Raw genomic sequence first — 22,072 nt, 5'->3', positions numbered from 1 at the left:
TTATTGGTGGGGGTGGTAGATGCCGAGTATTCGGCAATTGTTGTGGCGGATCATGCCCCATACTGGTGGGTCTATGGGTGAGCAAGGAGGGGGGTCAGCAACCGCAATGGAGATTGGATGTAAGACTGTTAGCAGATGAGGGGGGGTGTGGGCAGGTGAGGGAGGCCATCCAGAATTATTTGGAGATAAATGATATGGGGGAAGTTTCATCAGCAATGGTATGGGAAGCGCTGAAGGCAGTGATTAGGGGGGAGCTAATTTCGAAACGGGCCCATAGGTAGAAGATGGAGCAGGTAGAGATGGATAGGCTGGTGAGGGAAATACTCCAGATGCATAGAAGGTATTCTGAAGCCCCGGAGGTGGGGTTATTGAAGGAGTGGCAGAAGCTGCGGATCGAGTTTGGTCTGCTATCCACAGGAAAGGCGGTGGGACATTTGAGGAAGGCGAGGGGGGTGGTATACGAGGATGGTGAGAAGGCCAGTAGGATGCTAGCACATCAGCTAAGGAAGAGGGAGGTGGCCTGGGACATAGGAAGAGTGAAGGGCAGGAAGAGTGAAGGACAGAGGGGGGAAACATTGTATTGGACCCAGCAGGGGTGAATGGGGTGTTTAAGGAGTTTTACAGTCGGCTATATGAGTCCGAACCCCCAGCTGGGATGATGGGGACAAGGCAGTGTTTGGAAGGGTTGCAATTTCCGAAGATGGAGGAAGGGTTGGTAGAGGGGTTGGGAGCCCCAATCGAGATTGCAGAAGTAGGAGAGGGATTGGAGGTCATCCAGTCGTGCAAGGCACCGGGACAGGACAGCTACCCTGTAGAATTCTACAAGAAGTTCTCTGGGATGCTGGGCCCGCTGTGAGTGAAGGCATTTAATGAGGCGAGGGAGCGAGGTGTCCTTCCCCCAACAATGTCTATATCGTTGATCCTGAAGCGGGAGAATGACCCCCAGAGCAATGTGGGCCATACAGACCAATCTCCCTACTGAATGTTGATGCCAAATTGCTGGCCACAATTTTTCTTTTTTATAAATTTAGTGTACTCAATTCATTTTTTTCAATTTAGCGTGGCCAATCCACCTAGCCTGCACATCTTTGGATTGTGTGGGGCGAAAGCCACGCAAACACGGGGAGAATATGCAAACTCCAAACGAACAGTGACCCAGAGCCGGGATTGCACCTGGGACCTCGCCGCCATGAGGCTGCAATGCTAACCCACTGCACCACCGTGCTAGCCACAATTTTGACCTCAAGAATAGAGGACTGTATTCTGGAAGTGATAGGGGAAGACCAAACGTGGTTTGTTAAAGGCAGGCAGCTAACAGCCAATGTTAGAAGGCTCCTAAATGTGATCATGATATTCTCCGAGGGGAGGGAGAGGTAGCTTTTGGCGTGGAAAAGTCTTGATCCGGGTGGAATAGAATTATCTGTGGGAGGTCATGGGACGGTTTGGGTTTGGGCATGGCTTTATTGACTGGGTTTGGTTGCTATACCAGGCATCGATGCCGAGTGAGCGGACGAATCGGCTGAGTTCGGACTACTTTAAATTGCACCGAGGGGCAAGGCAAGAATGTCCTCTCTCCCCACTGTTGATTGACTTGGCCATAGAGCCATTGGCGATGGCGCTGAGAGCTTCAAAGGACTGAAAGCGGCTAGTCCGGGGGGGTGGGGGAAACACAGGATCTCATTATATGCAGACAATCTACTCCTATACATTTTTGACCCGTTAGGGGGGATGGGGGCGATTGTGCGGATCTTGGGGAATTTGGCCGGTTCTCGGGTTATAAATTGAACATGGATAAAAGTGAGGTTTTTGTGATCCAGGCGAGGGGGCAGGAGAGGAGACAGGGGGAGCCGCTGTTCAGAGTGGTGGGTGAGAGTTTCCGTTATTTGGGAATTCAGGTAGCGCGGGGATGGGAGCAGTTACATAAATTAATTTTGACCCGGCTAGTTGAACAAATGAAGGAGGACTTTCGGAGGTGGTACATGCTCCCATTGTCACTGGCGGGGAGGGTACAGACCCTAAAAATTACAGTCCTCCCGAGGTTTCCGTTTGTTTTCCAGTGACTCCCTATTTTCATACCAAAGGCCTTTTTTTAAGCGGGTGAAGAGATTTCATAGAATTTACAGTGCAGAAGGAGGCCATTCAGCCCATCGAGTCTGCACCGGCTCTTGGAAAGAGCACCCTACCCAAGCGCATACCTCCACCCTATCCCCATAACCCAGTAACCCCACCTAACACTAAGGGCAATTTGGACCCTAAGGGCAATTTATCATGGCCAATTCACCTAACCTGCACATCTTTGGACTGTGGGAGAAAACTGGAGCACCCGGGAGGCGGCATCATACAAGGACACAAGTTTGGGGACATTGGTAACGGCTCCTTTGCCGTTCTCGCCGGCCTGGTACACCACAAGCCCGGTGTTGTGGCGGCTCGGAGAGTCTGGGGGCAGTGGCAGAAGCATATGGGTGAAGGGAGCGTAGGTGTGGGCTCCAATTTGTGGTAATCACCAGTTTGTCCCGGGAGGCTAGATGGGGATTTCAGAGGTTGCAGAGAGCAGAGATCGAGAGGCTGGGGGATCTATTAAGGCAGCACGGTAGCATTGTGGATAGCACAATTGCTTCACAGCTCCAGGGTCCCAGGTTCGATTCCGGCTTGGGTTACTCTTTGTGCGGAGTCTGCACATCCTTCCCGTGTGTGTTCTGGTCAGGTGCACCATGTGCACCACCTTTAGTCACATTAGGCTCAGCCCTGCAAATGTGGAGGTGAAGTTTGCTCTGTGCAGTGCTTCGATCCAGAATCGTCCCCCTATCTGGAGGAGTGCAGTTGTGGCTCGCTCCATCTCACTCTGCATCCTTGTCGTCGCCCCGTCCTTTCTTTTCAGGCTCTTACTGACCTGACCCTGCCGTCTTTTCCGCCCCTAGAATTGTTTGCAGGCATTTTCCAGAAGCTGTGGCGATCTTGAAGGAGGATGCGTTTTTTTTCCCCTACCAAATTAGTAGCCTATTTCTGGGCTGTAAGTGCCAAATTCCATCTTCCAGGAAAAGAGCCACTTTCCTTGCATCCGCTCAGTACATCCCCGTCATTAGAAGTCTACGAGGCAGGAATGCCCATTGTCTCTGTTCCTGTTTGCATTGCCAATAGAACCACTTGCTTTAGTGCTGAAATCTTCCAGTAGGTGGAGGGGGATAAGTTGGGGAGGGATGGAACATCGGGTGTCCTTATACGCAGATGACCTGCTTCTTAATATTACGAACCCAGTAGTATCCACTTTGGATGAGATAATGAAGCTGCTTGGGTGTTTTAGCTCCTTCTCTGGGTACAAGTTGAATTTGGATGAGCAACTATTTCCCGGTTAACTCCTCGGGGAGGGGAGCATTTCTGGGGATGTTACCTTTTCGCCATGCCAGATCTAGCTTTCGTATCTGGGAATCCAGGTGATCCACGATTGGGCCTTGCTTCATAAATTGAATTATACTAGCCGGTTAATTAATGTCAAATCTGACTTACAGAGGCGGGACAACCTTCCCCTGTCCTTGGCTGGCAGGGTTCAAACCATTAAAATGAATGTGTCCCCGGGATTTTTATTTATTTTTCAATGTCTCCCCACTTTTCGCCCCAAGTCCTTACTTGTCAAAGTTAATAAATTAGTGTCCTCAATTATTAGGACAGGTAAGACCCCAAATATCTGTAGGGTGTTCCTACAGATTTACCCAATTTATTATTTTACTTTTTGGCAGCGCATATTCAGAAGGTAGTGTAGTGGTTCAATGACCGGGATTCCATATGGGGGCAAATGGAGGAGAGTTCCTGTAAGAGTTCTCGCATTAGTGCAATAGTAACCGCTTTGCTGGCATTCTCTCTGGTAAGATTTCCTTAAAACTGGTAGTGGAGGGCAGCATGGTGGCGGGGCAGCATGGTGGCGCAGTGGGTTAGCACTGCGGCCTCACGGCGCTGAGGTCCCAGGTTCGAATCCCGGCCCTGGGTCACTGTCCGTGTGGAGTTTGCACATTCTCCCCGTGTTTGCGTGGGTTTCGCCCCCACAACCCAAAGATGTGCAGGGTAGGTGGATTCTAAATTGCCCCTTAATTGGAAAAATGATTGGGTACACTAAATTTATATAAAAAAAAACAAAAAACTGGTAGTAGTGTCTAACCTGAGAATCTGGAAGCAGTTCAGACAACATTTTAAACTTAGTTCCATGTCTTTGCTGGCCCCCATTTGCAATAATCACCCTTTTTGCCAATGGGTTTGGACTTGACATTTAGGTCACGGGAGGGGAAGGATTTGGAGAGCTTTGAGGCCAGTTCGTGGAGGGAAAGTTGCTAGCTTGAAGGAGCGTCGGAGAAATTTCAGTTCCTTGGTTCCAGTCTGTTCAGATACTTTCAGATTCGTGATTTTTCAAAGGCTTTTCTGTCTTTACCCTTGGCACTACCCTCCTCCCTGTTGAAGGAGTGGAGGACAGATTGAGCATTGTTCTCGGGGGCCGGATAACCGTACTCTTAAGTTCTGGTCTTGTCTCAAGTTAATAAGCTTTTGAGTCTCTTTTTTCAACACCATTTCAGAGACACCAAATGTCGATTTGGAGCCATGTCCGCTGGTGGCCATTTTTGGGGGGGGTCAGACTCACTGGTGCTCCAGATGAGGATGATGGCGGATGACCTCACCTTTGCCTCGTTAATAGCCCGGAAGCAAGTTCTGCTTGGATGGAGGAACTCTACTCCGCCCAGTGTCTCAGCTTGGTTGCATGACCTCATGCTTTTCTTACATTTGGAGAAGGTTAAGTACGCCATCAGGGGACCGGGAGAAGGGCTCTATCCAAGATGGCAATAATTTCCTTTTTTAAAGAGCTAGTCACCGTCAGTTGTTAAGGGGGTCAGTTTAGTTTTTTTTGGGGCGGGGGGGGAAATAAATTTGTGCTTTTGTTTGTCTGTCGTGTCTTTGATATTGCAACTGGTTTAATTGTTTTATATTGTTTTGTTTATAATAAAAAAAATTTCAAAAACACATCGACAAAAAAATCAAAAGGATACAGTAAAATTATTGACCATAATGGCTGGGTAGATGCAAGTGTCGTTTGGCTGACACTGATATGCTTTAAAAAGCACAAAAGTTGCCAATAGCACTAGATCTGGAACTAGCAGATGAGAGAGAAATTTATAGGTAACGACTCACCATGAAGAGGTCTCGTGAACCTATATCTACAGCCAGCAGAAAAGCCTTTTCAAACCTTTGGTACCTGTTAAAATAGAGCAAATTACTAGAAATGCTAACTAAGCAGAATTTCATCAACTCGAGAGAGAGAGAGAGAGAGAGAGAGAGTTATCACAAATTAAAATTTCATAACACAGTGAAATACAGGATAATTTAATATTTAAAATAAATGTAACTCGTGTAACCACAGTGGTTCTCTCAAGATGCCCTTTTGATACGGTAGCAGGAAGATATCCTAGAGGTGCTGGAGGTTGAAGGAATAGATACTAAGCGATAAAAATGCCAACTTGTATGTCAACCTGGGTGTCTGCAAGTGACTATATCATACAGCTAACACAGAACAATCATGCAGCTATGTTATTTTACAAAGACTTGTGATTTTATGGTATTGGTAGACACATATATGGCAAGATTTTACTGAATGATGCAGTGTACACTACTGAAGTAGGGATATGCAATGAAAATGCTGTTACTTTATAGTGCTGAATTTCTGCCACAAGTTAGGAAACAAGAGCTAGGTCTGTTTTCAGTTCGGAAAACTGCTTCTGGTGGGAAACGGACTAAAGTTCAGATTTTCGCAAGGGTGAGCCCTTACTTGGTATAGAGATAGGTCTCCTGTCCACTTAGAGCTAGTGGGGACAGAAATGAGATGAGCCAGATGAAGTGTGGAATTCATTTAGATGCCCTATGCAGCTATCATTAAGGACATTGGTTGTCCAGATGAAGAGATCTGTGGTTTTGAGCCAAAACCTTCATCTACACCAGAGGGAAGCAAGATGGCACGGGGAAACAGAAGACTTGCACTCAGGGCAGGGTAGACACTTGACCATCAATGTCAGCATGGATCTAATGTTGGAGGCCATCAGGGAGAGTGTGGAAGAAGGAGACCACCTCATTGTGAAGCAACACACTTCTCTATTCAGCATCACCTCCCTGCCTTCAATTTCTCTTCCTCTTTTACCTCCTGCTCTACACTCAGTGAACCAGGACCCGAGTCCTCACACTTCACACCTCTTTGGAGCACCATGTTGTGGAATACAGCAGATCACTCCAATGATTGAGATTTTTTAAGGAGGTATTTGAGGGCACCACCTAACCAGTTCAGACATCAGAATCGCATTTCAGAAGCCAGACGGCCTACTCAATGGTTGTCCTGTTGAGCAGGTGGCACTTGTTGTATTGCTTATGTGCCTCTGTCTTGGGTTATCGTAGAGGGGACAGTAGCCACCTCCAAGGGATTTAGTCCCTTAGATTCCATCCATGCACTTTGGGGGTTGGAGTGAAGATCTGAGGCAGCTTGGTCTGTGCACATTGAAGAAGTAGCAGGGTACACATGGAGGAAGTTCTTGTTGTTGTAGACCAGTTTGATGATGAGGGAGTGGAGTCTCACTGGTCAGTTGCTGGATGATTTGATGGACACATGGGCCTAATCAATGATGCCCTGGACTTGGAAAAACCCAGAAATGGAGGTGGAACACGAAGGCCTCTCATTCTAGATTTCCCCACAAGAGGAAGGATCACACTACATCTACTTTGTCAATACATTTTATCATCTTATATACCTCAATTAGATCTCCTCTCATTTTTCTAAACTCGAGAGAGGCCTAAACTGCTCGATCATTCTTCATAAGACAAATCTCATCTCTGGAATCAATCTAGTGAACCTCCGCTAAACTGCCTCCAGTGCAACTACATCCCTCCTCACATGAGGGACCCCAACTGCACATTGTACTCAGATGTGGTCTCACCAATGCATTGTACAGTTGCAGCAAGACTTCCCTACATTTATTCTCCATTCCTTTAATTACAAAAAGTCCAAATTCCATTTGCCTGTCTTATTACCTGCTGTACCTGCATCTTAGTTTTCTGCAATTTATTCACAACGACACCATAGATCCCTCTGCACTGAAGCACTCTGAAGTTTCTCTCTAGTTAGATAATAAGTTGCCTTTCCATATTTCTAGTACCCAATTCTTTTTTTTCCCAATTAAGGAGCAATAAGCGTGGCCAATCCACTTACCCTGAACATCTTTGGGTTGTGGGCGTGAGAACCACACACAGGGAGAACGTGCAAAATCCACACAGACAGTGACCCAGGGCCAAGATCAAACCCGGGTCCTCAGCGCGTGAGGCAGCAGTGCTAATCACTGTGTCACCACGCCGCCATAACCCTTCCATATCTCTATGGAGAAACTCACACTTACCCAAGTTAAACTCCATCTGTCAAATTTTGGCCCACTCACCCAACCTATCTATATCCATTTGAAAATTTCTTATTTCCTCATTACGACTTACTGTCCAACCTATTTTAGTGTCATCTGTAAATTTGGCTACAGTGCATTCTATCCGTACATCCAAGTCATTAATATATATTGTAAATGACTTCATATTAAGGGTGTTTCCCTTCATCGCCACTGGGCCCAAAGTCTGACAGTCGTGCTTGAATTGCCAGCTGGAGAGCGTCTTCTGGGTAGGTGCCATTCAATTGCCCTTGGCAGCCTTGACCTCTGTTCTTTTGCCTCAGTGATGCCAGGAAGTGGTGTGGTGGGGTGGGGGAGAGCAGACTCCATTAGAAGCATAGATGCTGTGCCCATTCTGACAACTGTGCAGTGCCAAGAGGATCCCTTTATCAAGTACCCAGTCTCCTTTTGCCTCGCTGACCCTCTTATTGGGCTGGGATAATGCCCTGGGTGAGCCATGACTGGCTCGGCCCTCTGTATTCGCCTGCCTTCACATAAATGGTTTCTGATGGCATAGGCAAACTGTTCGCCATTTAAAAAAATCAGAAGCCCAACTTGTTCTAAGCTGCAGACAAGTTTTTAAACTATCCTAATTGGCCTGAATTGGAAAGTGAGTGAGATTCCAGTTCCACCCTCCCTTGCAATGCTCATTGTTGCCAGCACCAGTATCAATAATTGACACTCTGCCTAGCATTATTATTTTCAGGGCCTCACCACTGCCCCACACTACCCTGCTTGTATCCCATCCACTATTCCCTTCTTTGGGGAGCCCCAAAGATTCAGCTCATGGTGTTTTCACAGTTGAACAGCAAAAGTGGAATATGCTGATAGCATCACTTTATGCCACACAATCTTGGGCTATTTTTCAAACAGTTAATATTGTACGCTTTAAGCCTTCTGCTGCATCTGTTCCCAAGACCTGCAGGCGGTGTACCTAACATTGAGCTTGATTACCAACAGCTACTTAGATAGTATGATACAGTGCTGTCCTTTAGGCAGGATGTCATGAAGGGCAAACCTCCTTTCACATACCTCATGTAGTTGTCCATTGTCATCAGTCAAACATGTGCTGTAATACTCCCAAAGAATGTCATGTACTTCCACATTACTCTTCCTGTCTCATTTATCCCTGTTCACTGTCCTATCTAAAACAAACAATACCTATACAGCTGAAGTATTATTTCCCCACCTTTACCTCAAAGACTTCAAATTCCTTTAACTGGGCTAGCTGACCAGACTTCCAGCTTCCCCATTAGGTTCTGGCCCTTCACAAGGTCAAACTGCACAGTCAACTATGAATAATTATTCAAATAGGTTGACAGGAGGGAGGAAATTTAGGGCCAGTTCATTCATGCACCACAGGCGTGCTTTGCTCTAGTATTGTTGGCACAAAAGCTTCAATTGCACAGGAGTGGAGAATATGCAATCATCATAAATGAAATAAACAAACTGGGGGGGGGGGAATGAACGTAATTCACAAGTTTAACCAGGAGTTTCTAAATTGGTAATTAATGAATTCGTATGCACAAACTTTAACACATCATCAAAATGGAACAATTATAAAATAAGATTCTGAGCAGATCTGTTCCCTGTATGAACACTATTCACAATGCCAGAGGCTGCACTTGCTCATGCATTTGCTTTGTTTGGCCCTTGTTCCGCACTGTAACCAATCACTATTTATTGATGTGTCTTTTGTCAATGTACTCTGTCGATTATTCCTTTGTCTACTATGTATGTATTATGTACGTTCCCTTAGCCGCAGAAAAATACTTTTCACTGTACTTCGGTACATGTAACAATAAATATCAATCAATCAATATAAATCAAACTGAAACATTTTAACACTTAACATTAAGGTGTGTTAAGTGATCTTCAACTTTACCCACATTAGAAAAGGTGAAATCTGTTCTTGTAGTTCAACTTACTCTCTGTAACTTACAGTATCTATGAAAATAGCAATACAGGAAACAAGTACAGACAGTGATATTATTATTCACCTCAGCAGATGGTGAAAAAAACGCCTGGCATATCGACTGATCGGGTCCCTGTATTCTAACACTGTTGTATCAGTCAAGGGTCTTGTAGGGACATAAAATGTTCCTAAACTTGCTTCAAGGTGCGCTGCAGGATTAAAGTACGATTTTAAAAAGAAACTGCAATAAAACCAACAAAATCACAGCAGTAATATTGTGCTTAAAAATGTATTATAGCCCATAGATACCTTCCTTGGTGACTTATTTCATACATCTTCGACAAGATTTACAATATAGAAACCAAAGATTCACTTAAATTTTGTACCAACTACATTGTTACCTCGAAAAGATAGCTAAAAGTGATCCTCATGGTGCAACGCCAGTAGTCTTTACTATCTCATCATCACAGTGGCATGGACTCCACCTCCCCATTGCCCAACTGCCATTTTTCAGGCTCTTACTCTCCCCGAATTCAAACCAACCCTCCCCTCACCCCGCTAAAGATTCCTCAACTCTTCCCTCAATTGTTCAGACGTGCCGGTCGGTCTGACACTCTACAATGCTGAGGGTGACAGAAGCAGGAAATATAAATTCCGATCTCCTGGGCCGTAAGCAGCAATAGTCTGGAGACCCAGATTCTAATATGGGAGGGTTAGTCAACCCTACTCAGTCCCACAGCTTGAATGAAGTCAACAGTTCAGGGTTATGGTGGACAGGAATTTCATTTGTGAAAATGTCAGTTGAACAATGACAATGGGGGCGGAGTCCATGTCTATCCCCATTGCAGGCCTGACTTTTGCCAGCTCCCAGTCTTCCCCCTGGTCTTCAATCCCTACGCGCTGAGCCCCTCAACACCCCTTGCTCGCTTTCTGCCTCCCCCAATCCCTGCACCCAAGAGCTATGTGTGGCCATAATGGTGACATCCCATCTCCAGTAGCCTGTTAAGCAACAATAGGGCACCAGCCTTCTACTGGTGTAAGGACGCGTGTTCACTCCAGGCCCAACAACGCCTCAATTTTAAAATTCTGATCCTTGTGTTCAAATCCATTACCTTATTCCTCTCTATTGTTTTAAACTGTTCCGAACTTGCAATCCCAGAGAATCTGTGCACCCCCTGACTTCCATTGCTCCACCAGTGGTGGCTATGCCTTTAACCATCAAGGCTCCAAGCTCTGAAATTCCTTCTCTAAATCATTCTGCTCTTCCAGTTTTCTATCCTCTTCAAGACACTCCTTAAGATCTCTCTTTCTGACTAAGCTTATGGTCACCTAGCTTATGATCACCTATTCTAATATCACCTTGTCTGGCTCTGTCAATTTTTAGTTTGTTAACGCTCCTATGAAATGCTTCAGAAAATTTTACTACATTAAAAGCAATTTATAAATATAACTTGTTATTATTGTAGCTGAGTTCATGTTACATGAACCTATAGGTATGGAGGAGCTTCAAGACTACATTTTTAAAATTCAATTTAGAGTACCCAATTCTTTTTTTTCCAATTAAGGGGCAATTTAGCGTGGCCAATCCACCTAACCAGCACATCTTTGGGTTGTGGGGGTGAAACCCACGCAGACATGGGGAGAATGTGCAAACTCCACACGGACAGTGACTCAGGGCTGGGGCCTCAGCGCCGTAGTCCCAGTGCTAACCACTGCGCCACCGTGCTGCCCGCTTCACGACTACATTATAAGAATTAAGGGAGCTCTATTCAACATTGACTAATGCCTTACAGCATGCAAAGAGAAAGTGAAGAATCACACAACTGGAGAATTCTGGAGTGAATTCTATTCTGTGCATATCTTACATTCTCTTTCTGGCGTAAGCTTCCGTTTAAGGAGATGATCCACAATGGCAATGAGGCAAGCGTAGCACTGTGAGCCCACAGTGTTCCAATTCATGCCGCACAAGATATTAATAGCCTCATCAATTTGTTCATAACGAAGATATTGGCGAATGATTTCAGTGGGACCCAGCTGTCCTCTCACTATGGCACCTGTCATGGGAAGAAAATGCACATCTGAGAATTTACAGGACAAATCTGATTTCTTAAAAAAAGCCTCAGTCTGATGCTAATTTGATGTAAACCACTGAACTAAACACCAAGTCAGTCACATAGTCTCCTAACAACTGTGTCAGAAACAAAAGAGGTTAATTATTTAGGACTCGATTAATGGTGAGAATTCATTTGATCTTCGTAACGAGGAGTGATTAATCATTACATTGCTTAACCTTGTAACTATGGCAGACGAGCAGGAATCACTGTCACTTGTGGTCTTGTGACTTGTAACAATGCAATATTGTTAGGGAAAAATAAGTTGTCATTACATTTTTGGAATGTTTAAGGCAATCAGGTACCAAGAATCGCAAAAAGTGAGAGACGTTAATTGTAGCTGTCAATACTCTTCCATCTGGGTGCTTGACCTCTTGTGGGTGGTGAGCTTCCAAATGACCTACACAGGAGAATGAAGTGACAGACAACTCATTGCCTAATTGATTTAAGAATAGTGCTCAGGGAAGCAGTCCAATTAAAATTACAAGCTGGCAATTAGCAGCTAGAACTCTAAATCCCCTCTCACAGCCTGCTGGCAATGAAAATAAAATGAAAATGTGCTTGCAATATGGAGTAAAATCTGCAGATTTCTGTGAAGCAAACCACTGTTGGGAGCAAATAAACTATGTGGGTGCCGAGAGACAGCATTATGCCTCACAGGTAACCAGGTGATTTATCATTTTTCTAATGGGCAGCATCGAGAGTGAATCAAACATGCAACTGTAATTAATGGAGTGCTTTGGAACACAATACAGCTGCTCCAGACTGCCTTTGGCAAGGCAGAAATGGAACACTGTGATAAAAAAGTTAACTTCTTCAAATTGAGTTTAAAAGAAGAATTGAAAGTTGGCAGTGCAGCAAATGTACAGGCCTGTAACATCCATGCTCACTTTGAGTTCACAGGGGCAAATCATACTGGCAGCACCAAAAGTCGATAGGATCTCGATGGAAGGATTAATCCGTATCATGACATCTTGACGCTTGTGTGAGCTCATGATGCTTGCACGCAAAATTACTTTGTTAATTGTGGAGCTATTAAAAATGTTTTAACATTATTCTCAGGAGGGACAACAAATATGGAATAATTTTAGACTTGATGATTATTTTTCCCTCCCCAGCCCTGCTCGGATTTGCCCCCAGGGGTCTGAATTGCTGGTCTGAACTTGCAGATGGGGTGTTATATTACTACATGCTGTGGATTCAATTATTGAATCTGTAGATGAATTCAATCTGACATCACCCTATTTACATGTTAAGGGACGAATTTTCACTCCAGAGCTGAGAAATTTCCTGATTTTACACACTTGACTCAGGACCGAAAATTCAGCCATTAATCGGCAAACAGACAGATGGCAAATTGAATTGATCGACAGACTCAAATATCCCCACGCCTCAAACGTAAATCAGGAAAAGGAGGACAAATCCAACTCGGACAATTACCATTCCATCAATCTATTCTACCAGCAAAGTGATGGAAGGTGTCATTGGCAGTGGTCCCAAATGGCACCTACTCTGCCATCACCTATGCACTGACCTCAGTCTGGGTTCTGCCAGGGCCACTGAGCTCCTGACCTCATAACATCCTTGGTCCAAACATGGACTTGAGCAGAACTTGAGAAAGTGAGAGTGACTGCCTTTGATAGCAAGGCTGCACTTGACCAAGCATAGCATCAAGGAACTCGAGCAAAACTAGAGTTAATGTGAATCTGAGGGAATACTCTCCATTGGGTGGAGTTATACCAAACATAAAGGAAGATGGTTGCGGTTGTTGGAGGTCAATCATCTCAGTTTAAGGACATCACTACAGGAGTTCCTCAGGGTAGTGGCCTAGGCCCAACCATCTTCAGCAGCTTCATCAATGACTCCCTGACGGCATGGTGGTGCATTGGTTAGCACTGCTGCCTCACAACACTGAGGAACTCAGTTCAATCCCAGCCCTGGATCACTGGCCGTGTGGTTTGCACATTCTCCCTGTGTTTGCGTGGATCTCATCCCCACAACCCAAAGATGTGCAAAGTAGGTGAATTGGCCACGCTAAATTGCTCCTTAATTAGGAAAAAAAAATAGATTTGGATACATTTAAATTTTTTAAAAATCAATGACCTTCCCTCCATTAACCATCCAGACTTGGGAACTATATCACCATTCCTTCACTGTCACTGGGTCAAAATCTTGGAATCCCCTCCCTAACAGCACTCCAGGTGTACATACACCATATAGACTGCCGCGGTTCAAGAAGGCAGCTCACCACCATCTTCTAAAGGGCAATTTGGAATGGCCAATAAATGCTCGTCTATAACTACATCCCTGGAATGAATTTAAAAAACGGTCAGAAGTGGGGATGCTTGCTGATGATTGCACAATGTCCATCACCAGCTGTGATTCCTCAGATGCTAAAGCACTCTGTGTCCATATGCAACAAGACCAGGACAACATTCAAGCTTGGGGTGATATGTAGCAAGTAATATCGATGCCACACAAGTGTCAGGCAATGATCATCTCCAACAAGACAGAACCTAACCATCTCCCACAGATATTCAATGACATTACCATCGCTGAATTCCCCACTATCAACATTGATCAGAAATCTAACTGGACCAGCCAGATAAATACCGTGGCTGCAAGAGGCTGGGAATTCTGTGGTGAATAAGTCATCTCCTGACTCTCGATTGTCTACGAGGCACAAGCAGGAGTGTAATGGAATACTTCCCATTTGCCTGGATGAGTACAGCTGCAACAACACTCAAGAAGCACGACACCATCCAGCAGCCCCCTTAATTGGCATCAAATGAACCCGCTCAACATTCGCTCCCTCTACCATCGGCAGACAATGGGAGAACTATATACCATCTACAAGGTGCTCTGTAGCAACTTTGCAACGTTCCTTTGACAGGATCTTCCAAACCCACAATGATTGCCACCTAGAAGGAGAAGAGCAGCAGATACATGGGAACATCACCACCTGCAAGTTTCCCGCCAATTGCACACCATCCTGACTTGAAACGATATTGCCATTCCTTCACTGTTGCTGGGTCAAAATCCTGGAGCTTCCTCTCTAACAGCACTGTGGTTGTATCTATATCATATTGGCTGCAGGGGTTAAGTAGGTGGCTGACCACCACCTTCTCAAGGGCAAATAGGGATGGACAGTTCATGCTGGTCTAGCCAGTGACACCCACATCCCATGAAATAATACAAAAAACAATTTGATTGGCTGCTTATCCTGCTGGCTGACACCATTGTTGCTGATGCCTGGCGATCCCTTTGACTTGGTGCCAGATTCAAACTGATAGCAGTAGAGAGAAAATCCACACCAGATATTGTTAGATTCATGTGGGCAGCTTTCTACGAGGTCAGCAATGAGTGTTGTTGCATGGCCCTGACTGTGCTCACTGTGCGCATGTATACTTTACAATGTAAAGTCGGACAAGCCAGTTAATTGAGGATATGGTATGGCTCACAGATGTGACTTTTAATCAAAAAAATATATAAACTGAGGAATTTAAATGATTTACACTTTAAAAAAAAAAGAAAATACAAAGGACAGAACAAATGTACCGAGTAGAGGTGGAGAGCTTACCTTGTTTCAAACAAAGTACTCCAACAGGCCCTTTTTCAAATCTCAGAAACATGAGATCATGCACATCATGGCTGTTGTTGCTTGGAGAAATTGCCCGGGGAACTGTCCACTGAATCTGAGCCAACCTGCTTGTTATAGCAAAATGTTGGCTGAGTTGAACTTTGGTCACAGGTTTTATGTCCTCCGCTAACACCTGCATCTTCATCGGTGACAGCGCCATGTCGTAACACTGAACTTCACCTTGGCAGCTGCTCACCATAATTAATGCACCATCAGGATGCCATGCTATCAAAGAAGGCATCAGATCAGCTTGTGCTAGTAAAGTTACTTTGCGATGAGCATCGTATAAGATCAGTGAAGAATCCTCACAACCTAACACAAGCTTGTCTTCTACAATATTTCTACTGCAGCAAGTGGCTTTGGACCTCAATGGGATGCTAATGACTGCCACGCGTTGCAATTTATTCCGAGCACACTCATAAATGCAGCTATCTGCCATTGGCTCTTTGTCTGGCGCAATAAAACATTCTACTGTATGGACCTGATTGGGCTGATTAATACTGAAACCAGCATCAAGTGGATCACCTTCTGTGCGAATGAAGCTTAAAATCTGAAAAGGAAAAGAAACAGTGCACAAATTAAATAAAGTGAATCATTGATATAACACTGAACAGTTGCTATATTGTTCCTACTTATACATTCAGAAATCAGAAGACAATTCATAGGAAAATACTGTAGAGATACCAATAATAGGGTTTTCCTGATATCAGCAGGAAAGCCATGGGGTAGAATTTCCAACCAGCTGCTGATCCTGCTGGTACAGAACCATATTTTCAAGGAGGATTTTCAGTCCTGCCTCGGAGTGGACCCACTGCTGGAGGCAAAGATTTGCAACAGCGCTTCAAAGGTTGAAGCCAGCTGCTTGACCAGACATGGGAGCCATACTTGAGAATCAAAAAATAATCATAGAAAGAGGAATATTATTGGAGAGCTAAAGGGGGGGATGGGGGTTGGTTGGAGAATGGGAATGGTATGGCCGGCATGGTAGCACAGTGGTTAGCACAGTTGCTTCACAGCTCCAGGATCCCAGGTTCGATTCCTGGCTTGGGTCACTGTCTGTGCGGAATCTGCACGTTCCCCCTGTGCCTGCGTGGTTTTCCTCTGGGTGCTCCGGTTTCCTCCCACAGTCCAAAGATGTGTAGGTTAGGTGGATTAGCCATGCTAAATTGCCCTTAGTGTCCAAAAAGGCTGGGTGGGTTACTGGGTTACGGGGATAGGGTGCTCTTTCCAAGGGCTGGTGCAGACTCGATGGATCGAATGGCCTCCTTCTGCACTGTAAATTCTATGAGAAATTCTATGGATTCTCAGAAGCTCTGATGGAGATAATGCTGACAGGCTCTAGTGGGCAGAGGGTCATTTTCTGGGCTGTTTGGTGGGTGGTGGCACTAATGATGCCACTAATTCTACAATTTCACATTGCTATTCTGTGTCAGAAACATTGAATGCTGCTGAAAGCATGACTCACCTCCACACCTTTAGTGCAAAAGAAAAAATGAATGACTAACAGTAGGCATACAAGACCCACCTCTCTCATAGGTACATCACCTCTTGCACCATTCCATCGTTATTTTTGCTACACGATTTAAGTGACAGGAGAAGAGATAACTGCATTGTCTACAGCGGATAGTATGCTTGCACAGAAATATATGCAAATATGTTGACAAGATGCTATAAATTATTTTATTGAATGCTCATCTTTTGTATTCTTTGCAAAGGAAAGGCATGTATCTGTCCCATCGTCGGGTGAGGAATAGTTCCTTCAGATCTCTCAATAAGCATGAAGAAAAAATTCTGCAACTTCTGAGCAGACTTAATGGAGAGATGGAAAAGTTGGAGAACTTTCAGGCTCAAGCTGGTCATGGGATGAGCTGCATACAGAACTGTCAGCTTTTGCTCACTGCAAGAAATCTCATACTGAAAGGCCTGAAACGTTGTCATTACTCAGTCACATCTTATTCTTAAGTCAGAAAGCACTTTCCTAAAATTAATGCTTGTTTTGTCACTCAAGTGTTGAACACTACAAAAAGGAAGCATCTGACAGGCAGCCTGGCACTTTACAGAGGGATCCTTCCTCCAGCAGATTCATTAACTTTGTCATGATACACCATACTTATTCAAGCACCAATCCACACTGGGGCAAGGCGGCCACTTAAACAGAGAGCATATCACTGGGTCAATCATGCTACAGGTATGAGCAGCATTCACTGTCTGCATAGTTTGGGAATTAAATCTCTTCCTGTTGATGAAGTTAACAGGGTGATTTCACCCTGCCCTTTAGGAATCCAGCCATGGCTAAAAGAAAAGGTTCTCTCTCTTAGTCCATACAGATCTGATTGCATTCAGAAGCAACCCGAACATGGCAGTCATGACATGTTTTATGTGATGATTTTTTAAAAATGTATTTACGAGATGTGGGTGTTGCGGGCTAGGCCAGCATTCATTACCCATCCCTAGTTGCCTTTGAGAAGGTGGTGGTGAGCTGCCTTCTTGAACCGCTGCCATCCACGTGGTATAAGTACATCCACAGTGATGTAAGGGAGTGAATTCCAGGGTTTCGACCCAGCAAGTGAAGAAAAGACTCATATACTTCCACCTCTTGATAATGAGTGACTTGGAAGCGAACTTCCAGGTGGTAGTGTCCCCAGGTTTCTGCTCCTCTTGTCCTTCTAGATGGTAGTGGTTCTGGGTTTGGAACATGGTGTGTTGGTCTCCTTATCCGAGGAAGGGTGTTCTTCCTACAGAAGGTGTGTAGCAAAGATTTACCAGACCAATACCTGGGATGGCAGGCCTGACATAAAAGGAGCAATTGAGTCAGTTACGATTATATTTGCTGGGGTTTAGATGAATGAGGGAGGATTGAGGATGGCACAGTGGTTAGCACTGCTGCCTCACAGTGCCAAGAACCCGGGTTCAATTCCAGCCTTGGGTGACTGTGTGGTGTTTGTACTTTCTCCACATGTCTGTGTAGGTTTCCTCCGGGTGCTCTGGTTTCTTCCCACAGTCCAATGATGTGCAGGTTAGGTGGATTGCCCATAATAAAATTGCCCCTTAATGTCCAAGGATGCGCAGTTTTGATGGATTGGCCCTGATCAGTGCACAGGGTGTGTGTGTGGGGGGGGGGGGGGGGGGGGGGGGGGTGTCCTCTTTCAGAGTATCAGTGCCGACTCGGTGGGCTGAATGGCCGCCTCCTGCATAAAATGTTTCTATGGATAATGTTCCTTAGGCAGGAACATAGAAAATAGGAGCAGCAGTTGGCCATTCGACCCTTTGAGCCTGCTCCGCCATTCATTGTAATCATGGCTGATCATCCAACTCATTAACCTGTTCCCATCTGGATATTTTTTGATGCGGGAGGGGAGGTGGATAGATTCTGGCATACGGGCCTGATAACTACATGGCAATGTATTCAAATAAGGTTCCAGACGTTCAACACCATTGTCAGGAGGAATGGACAATCACGTCATGCGTTTACACAGTCGTAAAACTTTCAAGAAGGCAGCTCACCACCACCATATGTCAATCCAAACCCCCCCCCCCACACATCAAAAAACATCCATTCACACTTGCGTGACAGCAGAACAGCGTGAAGCTTGACTGGTCTCTGAAGACATGTACCTGGTGAACAGACGTCCCAGAGAGCACAGCACCGCTTATGGGATGGAGGGTCATATCCAGGTAGTATCCTGGAACCTCCCCATGGCAACCCCAGATAACCCTTGGTACTGCCCGGTCACCACCACCTTTTGAAGGATAACTGGGGATGGCCAATAAATGCTGGCCTAACCAGCGATGCCAACATCCTGTAAATTAATTTTTAAAAAAATCTTGCTTTGCACTTTGCACAATATTCTCCGGTCCCATTGTCGAACCTGCCCAATGTGAATGGGAGCAGATCGTCCCAGACAACATGTGCCTCAGGTGGCCACTTACTATTATGTACCTGCATCCCTTTAGATGCTCCCTTCATTCTCTGTCAGCAGGCCTAAAAAGTAAAGGTTTTATTGAAAGTATTAAAATTAGGCTAACACAAGAGGTTCCTGTGGGGACAACAGTTTTTATAAATCAGGCAGTACCAGATACTGCTGTGTCCAGATACAGACCTGAAAATCTACACCAATATTAAATATAGATATTGGCCCCCTTGGATCCTTTGACCTTTTTGCTAATTAACTTTCTACAAATAACGTTAGCTATTAACAACCGCAAGCAGGACTTAATCTTCAGAGGTTGAGAAACACAGAATCTGCCCGGTGGTGGTGGCTACCCTCAAAATTTGGGGGCAATGGAGGCGGCACAGGGGGGAGGTGGGGGCCTCGATGGGATCCCCGATACGGGGGAACCACCGGTTTGTTCCGGGGAGAATTGATGGCGGGTTCCTGAGTTGGCACAGGGCAGGTATCAGGAGGTTGGGGGACCTGTTTATAGACGGGAAATTTGCGAGCCTGGGTGAGCTGGAGAGGAAGTTCGGGCTCCCCCCAGGAAACGCCTTTCGGTACATGCAGGTGAGGGCGTTTGTCAGGCGGCAGGTGGCGGGGTTCCCTCGGCAGCTGCCGTGTGGGGTCCAGGACAGGGTGCTCTCGGGGGTGTGGGTTGAGGAGGGGAGGATCTCGTCGGCGTACCAAGTGATGCAGAAGATGGACGAGGCCTCGGTTGAGGAGTTGAAGGGTAAATGGGAGGAGGAGCTGGGTGAGGAGATTGAGGAGGGGACGTGGGCGGACGCCCTGGGGAGGGTGAACTCCTCCTCTTCTTGTGCGAGGCTTGGCCTCATACAGTTTAAGGTGCTGCACAGGGCTCACATGACCGGGACAAGGATGAGCCGGTTCCTTGGGAGTGAGGACAGGTGTATTAGGTGCTCTGGGAGCCCAGCAAATCATGCCCATATGTTCTGGGCATGTCCAGCATTGGGGGAATTTTGGAAGGGCGTGGCAGGGACGTTGTCGAGGGTGGTAGGATCCAGGGTCAATCCGGGCTGGGGGCTCGCAGTATTTGGTGTTGCGGAGGAGCCGGGAGTGCAGGAGGCGAAAGATGCCGGTGTTCTGGCCTTTGCGTCCCTGGTAGCCCGGCGGAGGATTCTTCTTCAGTGGAAGGACGCAAGGCTCCCAAGCGTGGAGGCCTGGGTCAACGACATGGCAGGGTTTCTCAAGCTAGAGAAGGTGAAATTTGCCGAAGGGGATCAGTGCAGGGGTTTTTCAGGAGGTGGCAGCCATTCCTGGACTTCCTGGCAGAACGATAGAAACAGGCCAGCAGCAGCAGCAACCTGGGGAGGGGGATGTTTTGTTGTTTTGTACTAAAGGGATGGGCATAGTTGTTCTGTGCCAATGTCGGGCATTAATTAATTTCCTCTTCTGTGTATATGCGGGGTGGGGGGGGGTTTCTGTCCTGTCTATTGAAGGGACGGGCAGATGTTTTGGGGGAATGATGGGTGTTAGTTTATCTCTTCCGCTGTGTATGCGCGGGGGGAGGGACTGTTCTTTCTGTTCTTTGTAAAAAAAAAAAATTCTGTCTTTTTGTTGTTGATATTATGCAAAAATTTGAATAAAAATTATTTTTAAAAAAAAGAGAGAAACACAGAATCTGAAACAACTCTCGAGTTGTTCCAGCTTTTTAAAGCCAATTTTTGCCTGGTCTTAAAATGTAAAAGTAGCTACATAAAAACAGGTATTGATTAATCCATTTACCTATAAGCTTGGACCTCCAATTTACTGATAAGTATAATTCCATCCCTCTTTCTCTTAAACAAAGGCAATGGAAAAAGAATCAATGACCATTATTGAGCAGATAAGAATGGAAACAATTGGGGTAAAACAAAGTGCATATCGCAAAGCAAGTGCTGGTTGAAGATGCGATGAAAGTCTGCAGCCTCAATAAGGACCAGGGCAAAATTATTTAAAAGAACAGCTATGGGTTGTCACAGTTTCTGAATCACAGTCATTCAAAGAAAACACAATGTGATTATCTTCCTGCAATGAGAAATTCCCATTAATATATTTTTAAAAGTTAATATCAAGTAAAATCAAAGTGCAATATTTATGAAACAGTATATGTATTTCAATTTTACTCGTCTTTTGCATAGGCACCCAAGAAGGTCCATGAAAATCGCATGAGAAAATAATAGTTTCAAACGGTACATTCGGAGTAGAAAATTGGCTTAACTTGCAGATTGAAAATGCAACAAAGAAAACATACAAGTCAGTTTGCTATGATTGAAGTCTTTGGCTCACTGAAGAAAAATTGAGAATCAATTTATTTCAGGGTGTGTTAACCAAAGTAGCTGGTTTGATTTCACACCGTGGCACACATAATCACAATTATTACCTTAATTAGATATGAACAGAAAATCCATTTCATACCGTTTTTGAAAAATCTTGTCATAAAATATTACATCACATCTGGGTTATGATTACAACTTTACCTAGTATTGGTTCCAAGCATAATATAAAATAATTAAATAATGAACAGTTAGCACTGCTGCCTCACAGCGCCAGGGACAATTCCGGCCTTGGGTGGAGTTTGCACGTTCTCTCCATGTCTGCTTGGGTTTCCTTCAGGTGCTCCATTTCCTCCCACAATCCAAAGATGTGCAGGTGAGGTGGATTGGCCATGCTATAATGCCCCTTAATGTCCAAGGATGTGTAGGTTAGTTAGGGTTACAGGGATAGGGCGGGGGAGTGGGCCTGGGCGTCGGTGCAGACCTGATGGGCTGAATGGCTTCCTTCTGAACTGCAGGAATTCTATGGTTGTAATTGTAAAGCCATGATTTGGGAATGGAAGCAGACTCTGCCTGGTTCAGTTCCCAATGATGCCCATATCAATTGGGTAAATAACCCCTGTCTGGTTGCAAGGTTCCAAAAAGGCTTGTCATCTGGGCAATACAACAGTCAGGAAACAGAATGTGCATCTGACCCTCATTTATCGAGACGTCTGTCAGGCAGTCAAAGTAGGGAATAAAATATTTCCA

General features: G+C 45.3%; 1 protein-coding gene across 3 annotated transcripts in view; it reads right to left on the bottom strand.

Annotated features, from left to right (window-relative positions):
* Positions 1–22,072, bottom strand: part of LOC119971744 (WD repeat containing planar cell polarity effector) — a 248,136-nt gene that overhangs the window by 101,347 nt on the left and 124,717 nt on the right. For all 3 annotated transcript variants that reach the window (XM_038807780.1, XM_038807770.1, XM_038807790.1), the window contains 4 exons: positions 15,055–15,664; positions 11,229–11,417; positions 9,449–9,572; positions 5,170–5,233 (listed from right to left, as the gene is read on the bottom strand). In XM_038807780.1, coding sequence (XP_038663708.1) covers positions 5,170–5,233; positions 9,449–9,572; positions 11,229–11,417; positions 15,055–15,664 — 987 coding nt within the window. The remainder of the gene's footprint in view (positions 1–5,169; positions 5,234–9,448; positions 9,573–11,228; positions 11,418–15,054; positions 15,665–22,072) is intronic.

This window comes from Scyliorhinus canicula, chromosome 1, assembly GCF_902713615.1.
Source record: "Scyliorhinus canicula chromosome 1, sScyCan1.1, whole genome shotgun sequence".
NCBI lineage: Eukaryota > Metazoa > Chordata > Chondrichthyes > Carcharhiniformes > Scyliorhinidae > Scyliorhinus > Scyliorhinus canicula.
This window is presented reverse-complemented; position numbering and strand designations above follow the sequence as displayed.